At 36.6% G+C, this 19,322-nt stretch overlaps 1 protein-coding gene across 1 annotated transcript in view; it reads right to left on the bottom strand.

Annotated features, from left to right (window-relative positions):
- Positions 1-19,322, bottom strand: part of FSIP1 (fibrous sheath interacting protein 1) — an 82,287-nt gene that overhangs the window by 49,852 nt on the left and 13,113 nt on the right. Inside the window, exons 9-10 of the mRNA XM_050898336.1 lie at positions 12,977-13,141; positions 5,147-5,284 (exon numbers count right to left, since the gene is read on the bottom strand). Of these exons, the coding sequence (XP_050754293.1) occupies positions 5,147-5,284; positions 12,977-13,141 (303 nt within the window). The remainder of the gene's footprint in view (positions 1-5,146; positions 5,285-12,976; positions 13,142-19,322) is intronic.

Here is a 19,322-nt window from a genome sequence, read left to right as displayed (position 1 = left end):
TTCGCAGATTTTCTGGTTTTTATATCGATTGTAAAGTATGTTAAAGTCTTATCTTCCAGCCTTGTTTGTGTGCTCAAGTTCCAGACTTAGCTGAAACCATGAAGTCTTACAGCACACATAAGGTAAGGTGTAGTGGAGGAATCCATAAATGTTAAAGTTTCAGAAGCCAGCATCTACTAAATAGCCTGCTCCAGAAATATGATGAATGTATTCCTCCCCCTTGAAGAGAAGGTCAGAGTAAAGCTACCATTATATGAATCCATTCGAATAATTCATTTTGCAGTAGTAGAAGAAATACAGCATTCTACCATACACACACAAAAAAATAAGTTACCTACTGTAAGTTACTCCCTAACACACAGAGCTAAATTCTGCTTAGTTAAACTATCCATAATTTCCACCTAGGAAACAAAAACAAACAAACAAAAGAAACAACAAGAAAAGATTTTATCTGAGGGATTTTTTAAAATACATTTTAAAAAGTCATCTCTCAGACATTAGATTTGTAAAATACTATATTTTAAAATTATAGAGCCCAGTATAACCGTGCATTCAGAAATAACATTCCTAACTGCTGACAAATTACCTCCTCTACTCAGAGCAGAGAATTTATTTCCAATTTCACGCAGTGAATTACAGTGGTTTAGGAAAGAGTAAAGGAGAAATTTAAATGCTATGTGAATTTTAAATAGACAATTTAATTAGCTAAGCTAGAAAAATAACAACGTTAAAAGCTGCACACCTGGAATCTTGCCAAAAGTGAGTGGCAATCTCTCACAACCTGTATTTCATACCACAGAAATGACGTTTTCACCAGTAATAATATCCCCTAGAACCACGCCTAGGCATTCTTCCTCTAACACATAGTGAAGAGTGCCACCTATTGAATAACAAACAGTATTTCCAGAAATAATTAAATTATTCTGGAAACATGCCATCTACATAGTCCCCCCCTCAGCCTGAGCATTCAGTTTAGCTTTTCATCACACAGTTTCCTGGCAGAGAGCAGTTTTGCTGCTAACATTGTTACAGAATTGATGGCCAAAATACTGCTTTGGAAACAAGGTACCCAATCCACACTGCATAAGAGTTATCTGATTTTTAGACATACCCACACCAAACAAGAAAAATTTTATTCAGTTATGTATGTTGCATCAGAAGGTGATACCATGCTGTTTTGTCCAGTCTTCTCTAGTAATAACTGTATTTTCCAGAAATAAGATTAGAAGGTATCAAGGACACGAAACTAAAAAAAAAAAAGCAGTATTTTCTGAAGGCTGTTCTTTGTTCACACAAAAAAAGTGTACACTTTCTATATATCTTACTTGACTGTTAGAAGGAAAAATCTACTTTCATTCAGAGTTGAATACTTCTTTATTTACAGCGGCAACCAAAGCATCTCGCAGAGGACCTAACACACAAATATTTCAAATCCATATGCTGTGATCTCAGAGTCATGCTACAGAGCAGCAACTGATAAGAAGACACAGTATGTCCCCCTGAGGAAGCCTTACCAGGTACTGCACAGCATGCAGCAATGCTAGTCTGGCCATGAGTTACATGTTGGTATAGATGACGTTACAGTCTATCAATTCAGAGTTCTAAATACACACAATCTAGCCAAGGAAAAATGTGTGGTATGTTGCAAGAGTCTGCGTGTAATGTGATACCAAACAATACTGCTATAGCCCAACCAAGACTTGGAACTGACCCATTTGTATACAAAATATTTGAATGAGTCAGCAGTCCACTGCATTTCCCAGGCCTGCTGTAGACTATCATACAGTTCCCAGACGCACTTCCTCAGATTGTTTGCCTCGTGAACAAGGTCAGTAGTGACAAAAAGTGATACAGAGGTCAATGACTAGGAAAAGATGACAATGCACAGACTTATTTTATCTGCTTACCCATTAACCTATTCAATATACTGAAGTTCCACAGAATTCCTCCAGTTCTTTGCCTCCCATCTTTTAACTGTCTAACATAATAGAGCAGTGTATTAAAATGAAGGTCTACTATTGTTTTGGTACTGTGAACAGATAAGACCTAAATATGCTGCCTTACTGTGGTGACACACACACACACAAGTGAACAGCCTCTAAAGCAATCACTGTTGCCTTGTCTGAAGTCTTTGTTCCCATACTCCATTAAGTATGTAAAATTAACTGATGTCAGGAAGAATGTTAAAATTAGCCTTTTTTTTCCCCCCCAAAACCAAAGACAGGACTGCATGTAGTTGTATCTAAGTTAGCTTTAAACCTGCTAGAAGACTAATCATATTGGCTGTGCAGTTCCAGCACTGCCAGCATAAACCCTGCATATGTAGATAGTGGCTGAAGTTTTTGCAACTGTAGTGACAGCGCTATCAGTAATTGAGATCATACCACTGCGGTTATGCTGCTATCTGAATCACAAAGCTTTTGATCTGCACTGGAGATCCCTTTTTGAGGGTGATAAAAGATAACTGGAATAGTATTTGTCCTAACTCCGATTACTGTAGAAGGTAAGCCTACTGCTGAACAAAAAGACCTCCACAAGCCAAAGGTAGACTACATGGATTTTTTTGTCTGACACAACAAACTCATATATTAATGTTTTTATGACTACATGAAAAACACTAAAATCAGCTACACACAAGAAACAAACTTCTACAATGCACAGCCATGAAAAATTACTATTTTTCCTTCAATGTAGTGATAATAAAGAAAGATTACCACCTGAGAAATGCATTAAAATTCTTAATCCTTTTCCTTGTAGAATCAAAAAATCATCAGACTGGGGAGGGGGGGTGCCAGGAGGTCTCTAGTCCAATCTGTTGTTCAAAGCAGCTTCAGCTATAAGATCAGATCAAATGCCTTATGGCTTTGTCCAGCCAGGTCTGCAAAATTTTCAAGGATGAAGATTTCACAGTCTCTCCATGCAACCTGCTTCCCACTCTTAATTACCCTCAGAGGTTTGGGTTTTTTTTTCTTTAAATCCAGTTGGAACCTTCCCGTTTCAATGTATGAATATTGTCTCTTGTTCTCCCACCATGTAACTCAGTAAAGATACTACAGCTCTGTCTTCTCTGTAACGTCTTCTTTGCTATTAGCAAGCTACTGTTAGGTCTGCCTGAGCCATCTCTTCTCCAGGTTAAACAAACCAAGCCTCCTCAGCCTCATAGGTCAAGTGCTTTTAGCCCCAAATCATCTTGGTGGCCCTCTGCTGAACTTGCTCAGGAGTGTCAACACCTTTCTTTACTGGAGAGCCCAAAACTGGATGCAATACTCTAGACACAGTCTAATGAGTACCGGGTAAAGGGGAGTAATTACTTCCCTTAATCTATTGGCTATGCTCATGTTGATACAGCCAAGTACGCTGTTAACCTTCATCACTGCAGGGCACACTGCTAGCTCATGTGTAGTCTTATTGTCCACAATGATGCCAGGTCCTCTTCAGCAGGGCTGCTCCCTGGCCAGCCAGGCTCCACCTTGCACCGTTAGAGCGAGTTATTTCTCTCTAATGCCCAACTCTGCATTTGTCCTTTATGAATTTCACATGGTTCCTGTCAGCCCACTCCTCCAGTCTAACTCCCAGCGAGTGGCAGCCCTGCCCTCCAGCTTACAGAGCAGATCTAGTCATTTCATCAAAGGCGGCAATCAGGTTGGTCAAGCATGACTGACTTACCCTTGGTAAATCCATGCTCACTATTCCCAATTACCACCGTCTTCATTTGCACACCTCTTATGCCAATTACCTATACTGATGCCTCTTGCTAATGTACCAAAATACTTGGGATTTCCTAGTAAAAATCCAGCGTCATCAGGTTACCCTTGCCAGCTGTCATCTCACCTCAGACTCTAGCACACTACTGTACTAGTTTGTCTTCTCCACATAGCACATTCTATGGAGAAACAAAAGCTTTCTCATCTCAAAGCAGAAAAATAACACTAAACAAAGATGTTAAAAATATGCATGTATATCCAGGTTTTAACCTCTACTGCCAGCTCAGTAATGCAGTAATGTTCTTTTGAGTCTTCAACAGTTTCATTCCTGACTTCATCTGAGCAAGGCAAACCTTCAAAGTTTTGTACCAAAAAAAAAAAAAAAAAAAAGATTTTCTTCCTGTGCTCTTGAGAAGATCTATGAGAGATCGAACATAAAAACAAATACCAACATTGGCTTTCAGGCCAAACAAATGACAACTGTATTATCTTAGGACTCTCCTTTTGAATTAATCTGTTTTTTAATGCTTTATGTATTTTCTCCCTAATTCTCTTCTATATAGGCTGCTTTGTAGCTCTTTCAGCACAGATCAAACAGCACATTTACAATGTATATTTAAAAATGAGCAAAAAGATTCCTGAAGTCCTTGAGGTTCCCCTGTCACTAGTTTTTAGTTAGATTTCCTTATTGTAACTTGAGAGTAATGTAATAAATTATAGTCACTGAAAGAGAAAAGAATAGTAATATATTACTTGAGAGAGGCACATAAGTTTCAGTTTGTCAGTCTTGGCTCTATGACTTCGAAATAAACATAAATTCTGCCTAGTAGGTTAACAATAGGATCCTCTTGGATTTTAAATTGCCTTTTCCCTAGCTGCTTTTACTCAAAGTAGTAATAAGGATGAGATGTGATGAACTTATTCTAAAACAGTAATAATTTTTTACTACCATTTTAGTTACATGCTCCTATTTTAAAGGTTCTTGCACCTATGAAATTCATGTACAAAATGAAAATTAAGTTACAAAAATACACTAAATGAATTCAGCAAAACTAAATCACACAATAACTTAGTGTATACAACATTTCCACCAGACCTGGTCCTTCAAAGAACACTGAATTATATCAGCCATAAAAAAATCCTTTTAGGATATATTTATATACGATTGTTTATGCTATCCCCCTCTGGGGAGGAAGAGAGGAGAATAATTTCTTTCACTTTGAAAGACACTATGTTAATGGGAAACATGCATTATGACTGAAAAATATGTTTCCCAGATTAAGAAAAATTTTTTGAGACTTTGCTTGTATATTTCTTTGGGGATTACTTCAGGAATTTACATAAGGTTGCAGAATTTGATTTTATTTTAAGACACATGGAATTATAAACTCCAAAGTTTTCAATCTGAGGGGAAAAAAATACAACAAAAATAGGAGACTTACAAGATTTCTCTCCAGGGATTTCAGCTGATGATCTATTTCTTTCAGACGACTTTGTTGATCACGTCGTTCCTTATTGTCTCGCAGAACCTTTTCACCTGGAACTGCTTCTAGGCTTCTGTTTGCATAAACCAGAGACTCCTGACAAAAGGAAGAATAGACAGAAATTAAACATATGACTTTATATTGCTTCAAAGCCAGACAGGTGTTCTTTTCATTTCTATCAGGAAAACATTGAAATGTTTAGAATAATGTGTCAATTTCAAATTTGGCAAATGCATAATTTTCATTATGCACATTTTCAAATACAATAGCTAAGCATCAGGCTGGACTTATTTCAATAAAAGAATTCTTCCCCTTTGCATTTTAAGAGGAATTTCTTAGTCTCCAGAGCTAACACTTCGATGCTTAAATTCTACTAGAACAATAAAAATGCACTGAGAATTGGGGAGACTGAATGAGGGGTTCAAAGCTTGCCCCTGCTAACCATACTGGGATCAGAATTAGGCCAGAAGGGAAAGGAAGAACTGAACTGAAATGACTGTAGGTTTTGTTTACTAGATACCATGGTAAATGAGAAATAATCCTCTCTGTAAGTAAGTCGGAGTTAGATGCACAACCATTATTAAAGATGTGGGTTACACATTCTCACATCTTTCAGTAGCTTTGGATCAGATTCTGAAGTTTGTATCAGTCCTGAATACATGCAAGGTTCAATATTGCATGTAATTTAGATCATTAAGAATTACAAGTATTGGCAAAACAGCAAAAAGTTATGTTGTAATTGGTAAAAACCAGGGCTTTCTCCTGCAAACCAAAGATCCTATAGAAGAACCCAAGGAATTTAAATAATGGCAGAGGGAAAAAAAAACAACCAAGAAAACCCCCTTGTTAGTCAATTCAACCCAAAGGAACATGATCAACCATTTAATAAAAACATACTCTATTCATTCTTATTTTCAGAAGCAGCTCAAGCAATCTTAATAAACACACACAAGGAAAAGAATTTCAAGTAGCGTGTCTAATTGGGAAGAAAAACAACCTTTGCAATTTAACATTCAATGGAAAATTTCTCAACTGCAATATATAAAAAATTGCGAGCATCTGTAAACAATTTTTTTAAAACATCAAACAAATCTATGAGTTCTGACATTTAAACCAAACTATTAGTTGCCTGAAAATAAGCTTATTTTAACACAGTACAAATCTTTGAATACGTATTTACAATCAGCAATAGTTGGCAGTACTACAATGCTAGTAAATTGTCCTGTAACAGACAGAGATATAAACAGCACCATCTGTTAATGACTAGAATCTCTCCAAACTGGACTGAAGTTCAATGTGGGCCACTTAAAGCCAAAATCTTAATATTGAGTGTCTAAAGCTAGGCTTCTAAGTACAGAGAGAGGTTTTTTAATTAAATATGATGCCCAATGGCAAGAAATCTGCATGACTGACATCTATACAGCATATAAAAAACCAAAGGACTTATTTAAACTTGTGTTTATTAACACATGAAACAAGGATATGACCTTTATATCTGCAATATAAATATAGAGTTGGCAAAGCAGCTCAAAGTATAACAACTGAAGCTCCCTCTAATAAGAGGAATTGCTTTTACATGGCTTTGTTCTTCCAGTGATTTTAACACAAGTGAAATTGTTCATGGAAGGGCGGGGAGGAAGATGATGGCATCATATTTCTTTAAAAAAAAAAAAAAGTTATAGCTATTTCTGCAATTACATTTCTAAATCCAATCTTTTGATCTGTGCATATATAGAGACATTGCCATGTGAGCAGTTAGTGCTCAGCATGGATCAGAGCTGCAGTTGATTTGTTTTAAAAAGCAATGTTATGAATACACCCATAAGAATATGCAACTAGTGGTACTGAGAAGTCACTAAATACTATATTATACTTCCCAGTATTTTATTTTGGGGGTTGTACGCATGGACTACTGGTTGATATTTTTACATGAACTCAGCCTTCAATGAAGAACAGAGCTCAATCTGCAGACAGCATCTCTGAAAATATTACTGCTGCAATACCTGCTAGATTTAAAAAGGTGACAGTGAAGGAGTCATAAAATCAAAAAAGTTACTACCTTCAAATTTTTTACTTTCTTTTTCACACACATTTCTGAAGCAAAGCTTTATGCAGATCTCTGTCCTAGTCTTTCCAATAGTTTCAGGCATACATGTTCCACTTTACAGACAGCTGAGCTGCTGCAAGCACTTATGAGCAACCTCTTCAAACTTCAGGAAAGCTATGTATCATAAGTTATTTTTCCTTTGATCACATTCAGTGTGATTTTAAGCCTGGTTGCTTCTCTAGTAAAACAATATTGTTCTATCAAAAGAAATTCTTAACTGGGATAAACATGACGACTTTATTCTCCATAAACTTTTCTTGAATACTGATCTCTGTCATGATACCTAACCAATTCTTACCAGAGAGTGCTAGATAAAACTTGAACTATGAACACTTAACCAGAAAACAGAAGTAAAAAGTACTTGTTTCAACATTTCTCCAACATCAACATCCACAACTGATATAATTCTATTTAGACGAGATGGTAAAAAAATTTGTTACTATTTACTCTCTGATCAGCATGATTTTGCACACTTCAATCACACTCCCTCTTACTCCTTTTTTCCAAACTGAAGAATGTCTCTGTGTAAGTCACTCCTTGCATAGAAGCCATTCTACACTTCTGAGCATTCTGGTAACCTGTTTTCCATTTTTTCTGTACTGGTTATGGGATCCGGGAACCACAACTGCACAATAGCCAAGCTATATGGTGCACTACAGATGTGTACAGAAGCACAGTGATATTTTCTGTTCATTCTGTATTCCTTTCATAATTGTTCCTAATAATCTATTTGATAGCTGACCACTATGTAGCATTAAGCTGCTGCTTTCACAGAAGTAGTTTTTACAGTCTCATTTCTCTCATTCCTGAATATTCAACTACTCAGAACTCACACCATATAAGCAAAGTTAAGACTTTTCCCCACTTACTAATTTTTTAATATTTTTCTCAAGATATCATGAAATAAATGTAGGAAGTATGATATCATGGAAAACATTTTATTGTCAACGTTTCAAATGCCTCAAAACATTTTATGTTTCAATTATATAGCAAGTGTAGGTAGTGGAAGTCCATTTGAGACTAATAAAGATCTAAAAATCTTAAAGATGAGGTAGAAAATAAAACTGTTAGATATGTTACACAAGGGAAGATATAAGTACTAAGCAACAGCCAAAGCTGTAATGATCATAATGCAAAACAGAAATATCCAGTATTTGAAATGGCTAAAATTATTTGTTGCACTCCCTTTTCTCCAGAATTCTATAAATAAATAAAAACAAAATCCCACCTAATGAAAGATATTAGTGTCATACAATCTTCTTGAGCCACAAAACCTGCTGATCAGCTTATTAACCTGCTTCTAACCATGCCCTGAAATAGAGATACCTGTCAAAATCATCTGTTTTGGTGAAGTGCAGCCATAGAGTATAGGCTATCAAAGAGTTCATTAATTGAAACAGTAGTGTATCTTCAGAATTTTTTATCATTTTGAGTATTTATTTAGTTTTAAACTGTTAACTATAGTCTATTGCTATAATTGAAAAATGGAATATTTTTCTGATAAAAGAAACCCAATCAGGTATGAAAGAACACATAAAGGTAATACACAACATTAAGGTAATTATCTTTATAAGACAATCAAGCAGACAGATATTATTGTTTCTTTAAACACAATCTCCATTTCCTTTTATTTTCAGGTAGTTTTCCAGTTTTTCAAGCTGGTAACTGTACTCATCACACGCAGTCTTACACTTCATGTTCTTCATCCGACCATTTTCCTGTCTCTTCCACGATTACATTCAACTTAATTTGTTCTTCCCCAAAAACATTAAGAAGCATTTTTAAATATTTAATAAAGTTGGCACCAGAACAAAGAAATGTTTCAGGGAGAAATACAGTTCTGATGAGAAACATTTCCACATAAAAGAGAACATTAGTCATGGAAAAGCATTCTGAATCCAGCTGGACTCATTGCACAAAAAGATGAATCTGTATGCTCCTCTGTAACAGCTCAGCTATGGTACTGTAGGATAATTAAAGCCAGTTGTCAAAGATTTCAGAGTCAGAGCATAGATCCTATATCCTGCCAAAGAATCTACCAGTGGCAGAAAGCAGCTCTCCCATTGAGCCAGTGGTGATCAAATGTTTGCATTTTGAGAGTTACATCTAATGCAATTCTTGGAAGAAAAGAATGTGCAGCTTTATGATATGCAATTCTAAGCTAACTTTTTTTTAATTACTTCTACAATTCTAAATGAAAATCCAAGCAGATGATTTACACACTAACAATTTTTCCCAGTGTTCTCCATCACTAATGCATTACACCCTACTCAACCACAACAGATTAAATCCACATCTCATGGAAATCAGAAAGAATTTCAGCACTGATTTTTAGAAGAAAGATTAATGTCACTGAAATCAGCCTCTTCTCCAAAGGAAAGGACATCCATGTTCCAAATCAGACTTGTGTCCCGTAACAACTAGACTCATTCAAAATAATTTCTGTATGTTCAGCATTTTTTTTTAGCCCTCTCTTGGCACCTTAATTTAAAAAAACAAACTTTAAAAAACCAAACTCCTAACAAACAAATATTGCAGTGCATTCAAATTTGCATTCCACAGCACCTGTGCCAACATCTTTATCTAGCAATTAAGTTTACAGTATTTACCTCAGTTATGGGAGAAGTAGTGATACAATCTAAGCTGAAACTCTGAATAAAAGAAATCAATAGAAACTTATCTGAGACTTCAACAATACCAGATTACCACTATCAGTTTTGAATACTACTGATCTCCAGTCTCACCAATGAATATTTTGTCTCTCACAATGTTTAGAGAATATGTGTGAGGGTGAATAAATAAGGGAATTCCTGCATATTTAATTCACTCTATTGGTAAGTTAAATGTGTCCCACTTCTAACTGGTTTTAAAGAGGGTAACAGCCTTCCAGTGCCGATAGCTAGTTTACTTCCTGATTTAGTTGTTGTGGTCAACTGAAGAAGCAATTTAAAATCTTGTCATTAAACACTTGAAATTAAACCCAACAAGGGGCAGACAACCAGAACTCTTACTGCCTTTGTCTTGCATGTGGCATTCATGCTACCCTATCACAAAACAAGATCTTCTTTTAGCAAAAGCATCATTCAGTTAATTTCTTCAGGCCCTTTCTGAGTAGGTATCAGTTGCCTTTGATCAGGTTCCAAAAGACATTCGGTACAAAGAATTCTGATATTTCTCTGTGACCTACCTATTTTCTGATATCAGAACAGATGCTTCAAGAATAATAAGTTTTTTAAAAAGCAAATTCATTAAAACTTCCAGTTTATAACAGTATTAGGGGATATTGATTGTGATAAATGAGGCTGTTTTAAAAAGACCATGAGCAGCAATGAACTTAGAACAAGTACTTGTAAAAAAAAAAAAAAAGTCATTTTTCACGCCTTTTGACAGGAAGCTCTCTAAACTCAAAATAGTCACTAATTTCTCAGCTACTGCTGCACGTTACTTCCTGTTTTTTTGAAAAAGCAACTGTTAAAGGAATTTGAAAACAAAAGGTGTTGAGAATGAACTCGCATGACCAAATTCAGAACTTGACCTGTTGTTATTGCTATGTATGAACTGAAGAGTGACTTTTTTACCTACCAAAACAAAAATAACCATAACCAAGAACATAGGACTAAAGGCTAAACCTGGTATGAAGCTTCCACAGTAAGCAGTCAAATTCCTGAAAGTTGAGACAACTATTTTCTCCTCCACTTACCATAAAAAGAAAATTAGCAGCTAAAATTCTATGTAAATGTAAACAAGCCCAGTCATGGCGCAGTGCCAGATACAATCAGACTGCACCTACCAAATCAGGCTTCATGAAGAACTTAACACTGACTTGCCTAAAGTGTCCATCACAATGAAACTAAGGCAACTACTAGACACCCTGTCCTCTGATGAGGGAAGCAGTTCTGGACATGCAAAAAAGCAGGAATGAAGGCACCTACACAATTTTGCAGTCAACTGGGAAGGCACCTGGAAATCAAGACACTTCTGGAATTAGATAGCTGCAGAGTGGGAGGGTTTGCTTTTGTTGTTTGTTCTGTTCGGTTTTTTTTAAATTAGTTTTGCATTTATGCAATTAGTGTCCTTCTAAATCCAGTTTTAAATAACTAAAGCCTCGTACTCACTTCAACTTATATTTGTTCTGTTTAGCTCTTTCTCTAAATTTATAAAACCACCTTTAAATAGTTCTATTCTTTGGTAGCTTTCATTAAAATGACTTACATGTTTAAGTTTATCTGAACAAAGCAAAAAATGACAAATGGAATCCTGTAAGTGTTTCCCGGAACTACAATATCTGAAAGCCTTTTATACGCTGCAAAACAAAGTTGAAGGGCAACTGATTTTCACTAATGAAGGGTAATTTATGGAATTAACGATCCCTTTTTGGTTAAGTTTAGCATTATTCAAAAAGATAATGCATTACTCTTCAATAAGCATACACATGAATGCAAGTTTCTATTCAAATACTTCTGAGCTTTTACCTGAAAAGGAAGCAACAACAACCACTTGGACAAACTTTCCCAAACAGAGTGTTCATTATCATAGGCAGTCGCACTAACTTCAAGCTGATGTCTCATAACAGTGAACACAAGATCCAGCAATCATTGGCAAGCTCAGGTCCATGAACCTGAAGTTACTGGGTAACAACTGCATTTGCGTAAGTGATTACCCACTAGAGGGAGTCGCTGTTTCACACATTGAATCCCAGTTGGTAAATGATCAACACCAAAATGTGACTCCTCTGGAACTGTCAGAGCAACAGAAAATACTACTATAGGTAAAACAAAATCTGAAGTTCAGAAAGTAGTCAATACAAAACAATGACATTAAAGTGCCTTTGGAAAAAGAAAAAAAACCCCACACGTATTTTAGCCATTCAAAGAGACGTTTCTCATACACTGGTAACTGAAAGCACAGTTTTGCCAACGTACACTCTTACAGAGCCTCTGATATACCTGTTCTGGCTATAAAATGTAAATTGTACAGAAGTAAACAAGTTTTGTGCAAATTAGTGCAAAATAGGAATTATGGTATTTTATGTTGTATTTCCCCCATTATGTCAGGGACAACATTACTGGGGCACGGGATAAATTGGAGTCTTCTATGTACAAAATTCAATCATTTCTCAAGGCTGAGACCCCAAAGGTTCTTAACACTGCTGGCAAGGGAAAAAGACAAAGGCCATTAAAAACAAGGGACATACAATTTCAGTCGATTTTCTACAGTCTTTATTGTTGCTCATCGATAATTGCTTTCCGATCATAAGTGAAGAGGCACTTTTGGAATCCTGAGATAAGAAGAAACCAAATTCTAATTCCCAAAGATGAATTATCATGGGTAATGTGTTACTATGCTGACAAAACCACTGAGGCCGTCACGCAGTCAAAAATATCTGAGTTACCAATTCCCGTATATGAAATTTCTTGTTGAAAATGTGGAATCAACAAATGTTAAAAACAAGACAGTCCTTGAATTATATACCACTCAAAATAGCAACATAGTATTTTTCCATATGATTTCTATAGTCAAAGATTTCACTTCATTCTTTAACACATATATTTTGAGAACAAACAGAAGATACTAAAGAAAAATGCAAAAAATACAAATACAGAGGCATGCTGTATTTTCATTTATCTCAACACACACTTCAAACAAGAAATCTGCAACATAAGCTCTGTTCTGTAATATACCTGATAAATCTGGCTCGGAGGTTTTGAGTAAGAGCTGAAAATCACAGAAAAATCCCCATCAGATAGTAGTACTTGAAGCTTAATGTCTATCTCATTTAGGTGATGAAATTCCATCGGTTCAGGTGTGTACCCTTCTCCTGGTGCTAGCCAGCCAGATACATCCTCCTATTGAAAGATACAGAAAATATTTAATCCTCATTCCCAAAGGAAACAGACTTTAAAGGCAGTTACACATCAAGCGTATTTATTTTTCAAATATACCATACTTAAGAATAAAACCTAAGTTTTCATCCATCTCAGCTGAAATCTGTCAAATATTCACGTACCTAGCACACTCAAAAGCAGATATGGACAGAACAATTACAGGCATACATTTTTCATTTTTAAATATAACCAAGCAGCAACTTAAATGGACTTAAAAATATATATATTTACTTTTATTTTTAGAAAGCATGTGCATTGTTAAAAGTTAATAGCAAAAAAGGTGTTGTGTTAACCTAAACAGACTTCTGCTATTATTTCACTTATTTCTATAAAAGTCCAAAGCCTGTGTCCTCACTGACTAGCCACTCGGAAGCCCTGAAATAAAATTGCTTAAAGCCAGATGCTTTGCCTCCATGCCAGCTGGCCAAAGAGCAATCAGACAGCTCCCAAGTTACCCATCCATTCTTCTGAAGGTTATACAACTCCCTTGATCAAGTTCTCTTACACCCAAGAGAAGTGCTTTGGATAGCTAACCCCTTTTTCTTAACGATGCATCTCACTTTATAGCCTCTTAGCCAAGTTAGTCAAACCTTTAAAACAGCCTCATGCCACCCCATGCCATGCCTGTCACAGCTCCCTTCCATGGATACAAACTCCTCCCTTGTTGCGGTTTCTGTATTTGTTCAACATGGCAGTCCCAGCTCCCTTTTGAAGGAACAATTGCTTGTCATGGTCTAACTTGCATATAGATCTTGCTGTCCAGTGCTGCACAGTAAGCATGACTTTCTGATGCCACTGACATGAAATCAATTTAGGAGTGTTGTGCTCCTTTGCAAGATAGTGCAGAGGACAGAGATGAAGAGGAAAGCATCTGGCAGACATAGATCTACCAGTCCTAAGACAGAAAACACACAGAGCATGCTATAAGCTCACATTTTCAATGCTAATATTGACGTGGAAAAGCTCAGCCCTCAGAAACTGCACTAGAACTGTCCTCACCATCATCCTAAATCACTTCTGTTATGCCTTGCATCTCAGCACTCCTTGTTTGCACACTTATTCTGGAGATACCATACTACAGCTTAAGTCCAAGGAACTGTACAGAGTTGACCATATAGCGAACTTGAGACAGCAAGATATTTTTTGCTTTTAAAAAAGACAAATGCAAGTCAACAGGCATAAAAATGAGACGTTCTCAACTACAGTGAACACATTTTGTCAAACTCCCCCAATGAACTTGCATCTCAAAGTCTGGCAGCAAATGCGGAGACGCATCTATTCTGGTACACACCCAATCACACATGCACAGCAGCACATTAGAAGTCCAAATAAAGTGGAACATTATACACTACTCTCTATTGTCCTCTGAAGGAAGTGGAAGCAACAGACTCCTGTGCAAGTCAAAGAAGGAAATACAATCTGCAGCTATGTCTTATAGGACAACCACTTTCCATCTGATAAGGAGTGAAAAAGAGAGAAAGCCTGACCAAAACCAGGCTTGGAATGAAACTGCAGAGGTTGATGCTGTGGCAGAAACCACCTGGAGCCAAATCTCAAAATAAGGGTAAAAGACGTAATGTGACACTTGTAATGTATCACCAAAGAAGAAAACAAGGCATCCACAGGAAAGCAAAGGAACTGCTCTCAGGTGAGTAGCTGCCGCCCTTCTAGAGCCTCAGTATGCTATCATAGAAACACTGGGAGAGACAGCACAGAGTTCTTCTCCTGATGGTGATTTACATGACTTTTTCCTCCTGATAGCAGTAACATGTGACTAATCAATATGAGTATGTGCTCCTAGTACAGACAGTTGCATATTATGAGTGAGCTTGGCCCACTTAACCCAAACAAATGAGCTCATATTCACAAACAGATGCAGGTTCTCCACAACAACCTGGCACTCCTGTCTCACACTCAGGGAAGCAAGTCTGTGCAACCACCATTCACTGGGAATGACACTAGCAGATTACATCTCTGTCCTGACCACAAAGAAACACCAGGCAGGACCTTAGAAGGGCAGTGCAGGGATGCAGGGGAGGACATGAGTGTATTGCTGGTTTCTTTTCTTTTTCCTAATAGAAGAGGGCCTGCACCTTGCCCTAAGACTTCAACATCTGTCTTGCAAGGGGTTCATGTCCACCACTTCTTTACAGCTTCCAGATTAGTCCTCTGGCTATTTAAGCAGCCGCATCCACACAAGAGGAGGAAATACCAGCTTCAAATTACAATACCACTGCTATGAGGTCATCCTTGGTTCATGCCCATTACCCTAAAGCACACTGGTTGCAAAAAGGAAAAAAGCACACCCCAAACACTTGTCACAAATTACCTCCATACTGAAGACCAAAAAAAAAAAAATAAAAAAAAAAGTCATCTCTTTTGTGAAACAAAATGAGTTCTTCTAATGCTTTCTCATACAGCTATGATGACACAACTAGTAAGCCTGACCGGACATGACCCAACTCCAGAAGAGCCACTCAGAAATGTCTCTAGAAGCTTGCCAGCTTTGTGGAAGCATCTGTTCAGGTGAGACAGTGACCATCATAACATAAGCATCCAACGTGGTACCACACTTACGCCATGTTAACCCCCCTGAAGAGCACAGTGCAAACACACAGAAATGACTCTACAGGAGTCAGTTAAGCTGCAACTGGGTTTATTAGCTACAGCTCAGTGTCTACATCCCATGCTCTCATATCGCATGCTCCAGGTATCCAAATTACTCCAGTAGTCACTTTACTCCAGGGTTAAATGGACTCACACTTTCTTTTATATTTTCAAAATGGCTTTGCTTGGAAAATAAGCTTCTGTCCTGTCAGTGTTTCCTGTGCGTTAACTCAGAACAATCCTTTTATAACAGCACAGTCAGTGCTTATTACTGTGGAACATCTGAAACAAATTATACCCCTGCAGCTTTGACAATTAGATTAGCATGAATATGTACTTCTAAAATATTTTAAATACTCATAAAACACTTGTTTAAAAAAGTGAGAAGTGCTGTTTGGATATTTGACATATTTAGTAGTACAAGTCAAATGAAGTTACCTAATCCACATTACACTAGACAGAGGAATTCATACAGCATAACCAGCTCTGCCTTGATTGATAACCTCCAAAACATTACTTTAGCCAATGTGGTTGCACCAGCTTTTTAAAAGTCAGAATGAAATAAGATGAAAGTGGCCATCAGCTGGACAGTTACCTGGGCCAGCTTGAGGCAGTCTAGATTACTCATTAGCTGATAATTTCCTCATGATCTTTGTTATAAAGCAGCCAGAGCAAATGCCTCACCCATAATATAATTCAAATGTGGGAAAGGAAGAATCCATCTCCAGACCAGACAGGTTTAAGTAACTAAGTATTATCCTTTCTTTTATTCTACTTTGGCAGCAGATTTAGGAGCTGTTTTCTTTAAAGAGATGATCTAGTACAGACTAGACTAACCCACAAATTACCATTCCCATTCTTGTCCATTGTATCAAGAATATACAGCAACACACATGTCCTGTGTAGTGACCTATTTAATATCTGACATAAATAGTAAAATCTCTGTAGATACATGCCCACATGATAGTGACATGTGCCAAATACAAAATTTGGATAAACGTTATACTTTTCCATTGCGTTGATGCCTTGAGAATTGGTGCAAAAAAAGGTACACATTGCTAGTCAGAATTTGCATTAGCTATTCTGCATAAATGCCTCTAAATTTTGTGAAGGACACTAGCTTAAAGAAAAAGAAAACCCAATAACTATGTATTGTGAGAGAAGACTTTTGCAATCAGTAAAATAATAAATTATTTTAAAAAGCCACTATTCTCTAGGTCAGAAAGCTATGATGTTTACTAAGAGAAGGCTGTTTAAAACATCTTCAGATCTTTAAATGCTGACGTTTATCAAATGAAGGACCATCTCCTCAAATTGAAACACGTCCTTGATCAGGAAAGAAGAACAGAAGAGACGGAATTGTTAATCAAACACTAAGCTTTCCAACAAGAGGAGAAAAACAAAAACACAAACAAAACCCCCACAACACTCTCCTTAGAGTTTCTTCCTATTCAAAGGCTGGATGAAGTACTGTTTCCGCTGAACTTTTTGTCACCCTTATGTGAGATTGTAATGCCAAACCTGTTGCAAACAGATCTAATAGAATACCTTCAATCTTTTCCTAAATGCACAGACAAAAGATTAATTAAATAATGATCCAGTGAGCTTTAACTTTGTTCTTCTAATATGCAACAAATTAAAAGTACAATAAAAATCAACTCTCCTAACCAGTAGATCAACATTAGACTAAAGAGCCTTCCACTGCATTTTTTTAATGCTAAACTATGTCAGCTAAGTCAAACATCTCTGTGCAATGTCATTAACTGATGAGTATTTTACACAGATAAATAAGTCAACCTGCAAGCTCCGTGTTCATATCCAAAAAAATTAAATAAGCTTTCTATGTAAAGCAAGGGAACAAATGTCAGGTCAACAGGAAGACTGGTGCAATTTTACAAAAGTCAAAGGTTTTCATCTCATGAACACAAGTACTGAGTGTGGCTGATAGTTTTAAAACCTTTGCATACCAATGCAAAGGTAATGTTTTCTGTGCTTCTACTTTAGCTTACTAACTGTGAAAGAACAGTTACTGTTAAAATACTGCACATTTATATAATCTTAGTCATTTGTCCATCAGGTTTTCCTGACTGATACAGACTCCTTCACTTATATTTGCCCCACAAAGCTCTGAAAATGCCAAAACATAGTGTGTATTTACTAGTTTCCCTAGAGTAAAGAAAAAAGTTTTGGACCACAGACCAAATGAGTTTCAACCTAAAAATTACACTGAAGTTGGGTGAATTACAGATTTCTTTAATGTCACAAGCCATGGATACGTTAGCTCTCTGTTTCCATAACCTGTTTGGATTCAGATGAAGAAAATCCTGAGCTCACCCCCTTACCCCATATCCTGAAACAGTAATTTATAAAGATGGATTTTAGACACATTTTAGAAAAGAGTAATGAAGAGCATCACCTGTTGGATGTCTTCACTACCTTATGAGAAAATAACTCAAAATAAAATATGGGAAGAGACAATTAAAAAAAAAATACATTGCATTTGCTTTTGTTTCTTTCTCTCACACCTAAGTTGTTATTTAACCTACTGAAAAATAATTTACTCTAGATCATTTTTAGCTGTACAAATTAAACAGAAACTGGACCTTGGATATATTTTGTTCATTCTACACAGAGTTCACGTCTTTCTTCTTAGGTACTGTGATTCAGTGTATACTCACAAACGTTGTGAAAAAGTTCATAACATTACTATAGACTTAACATAATGTAAATTTTAATGTAAAACAAATTAGAAAGGTCACCTAATTTCTTAACACAAAGCAAGCATTTTCCCAATATTTCTTCTTATTAAAATGCAGGTTTCTTGAAGCGTTATATCAAGTTTATATAGTTTGAGGACGTTCATTTTATGAAAACACGTATCTTTAGCATTTTTAATACCATACGTAGTTGAAAAGTACTGTAAGTTCCTAGTATGATTCATTTTTCAAACAAAATTTTATCTTCCCATCCTAGCAGCCTTATGATAAACAACATAAGCTCTGTAAAACAACAGAGCCTCCGAGAACTCCTTCGCTGTGACATTCCCCTCAAAGCAGTAAGAAATAAAGGCCATCTCCTAGTAACTGGGAGATCAAAAGACTGTTTGATGTCTTCACGTTACCAGGAATAATTTTGTGGCATAGACTCTCTTAGAAGCAGTGATTGGTAGGACAATCAAACACTCTTTTTTACTCTCCATGAGGAAAGGTATTTCTATCTACTTCAGCTCTTGCTATCCACTGCAGTATGCAGACTGTATACTCTTTAACAATATTGTGTTAAAGCATAAATGTCTAATGCTTAAGCAGACTTTGGCTCCTCTGTATACTTTTAAGACAGGGTGAGTTTGAAGCCACACAAAGATATCATGTTATCTTTCTAAATGGACACATAAGCTTCATCAACGTGTATTTCCCCAATTGCTGCATTCTGAAGTTCAAGTCCTCAAAAAACCCCTGGAGTTTTTTTGAAGTAGTTGCTGGCCCTTCTACCTGAGACTACAGCACTAGTCACTCAGATTGATAGGCTGCAACTT

This window comes from Gymnogyps californianus, chromosome 5, assembly GCF_018139145.2.
Source record: "Gymnogyps californianus isolate 813 chromosome 5, ASM1813914v2, whole genome shotgun sequence".
In the NCBI taxonomy this organism is placed as follows: Eukaryota; Metazoa; Chordata; class Aves; order Accipitriformes; family Cathartidae; genus Gymnogyps; species Gymnogyps californianus.
The sequence above is the reverse complement of the archived record's forward strand: the minus strand, read 5'-3'. Positions and strand labels throughout refer to the sequence as shown.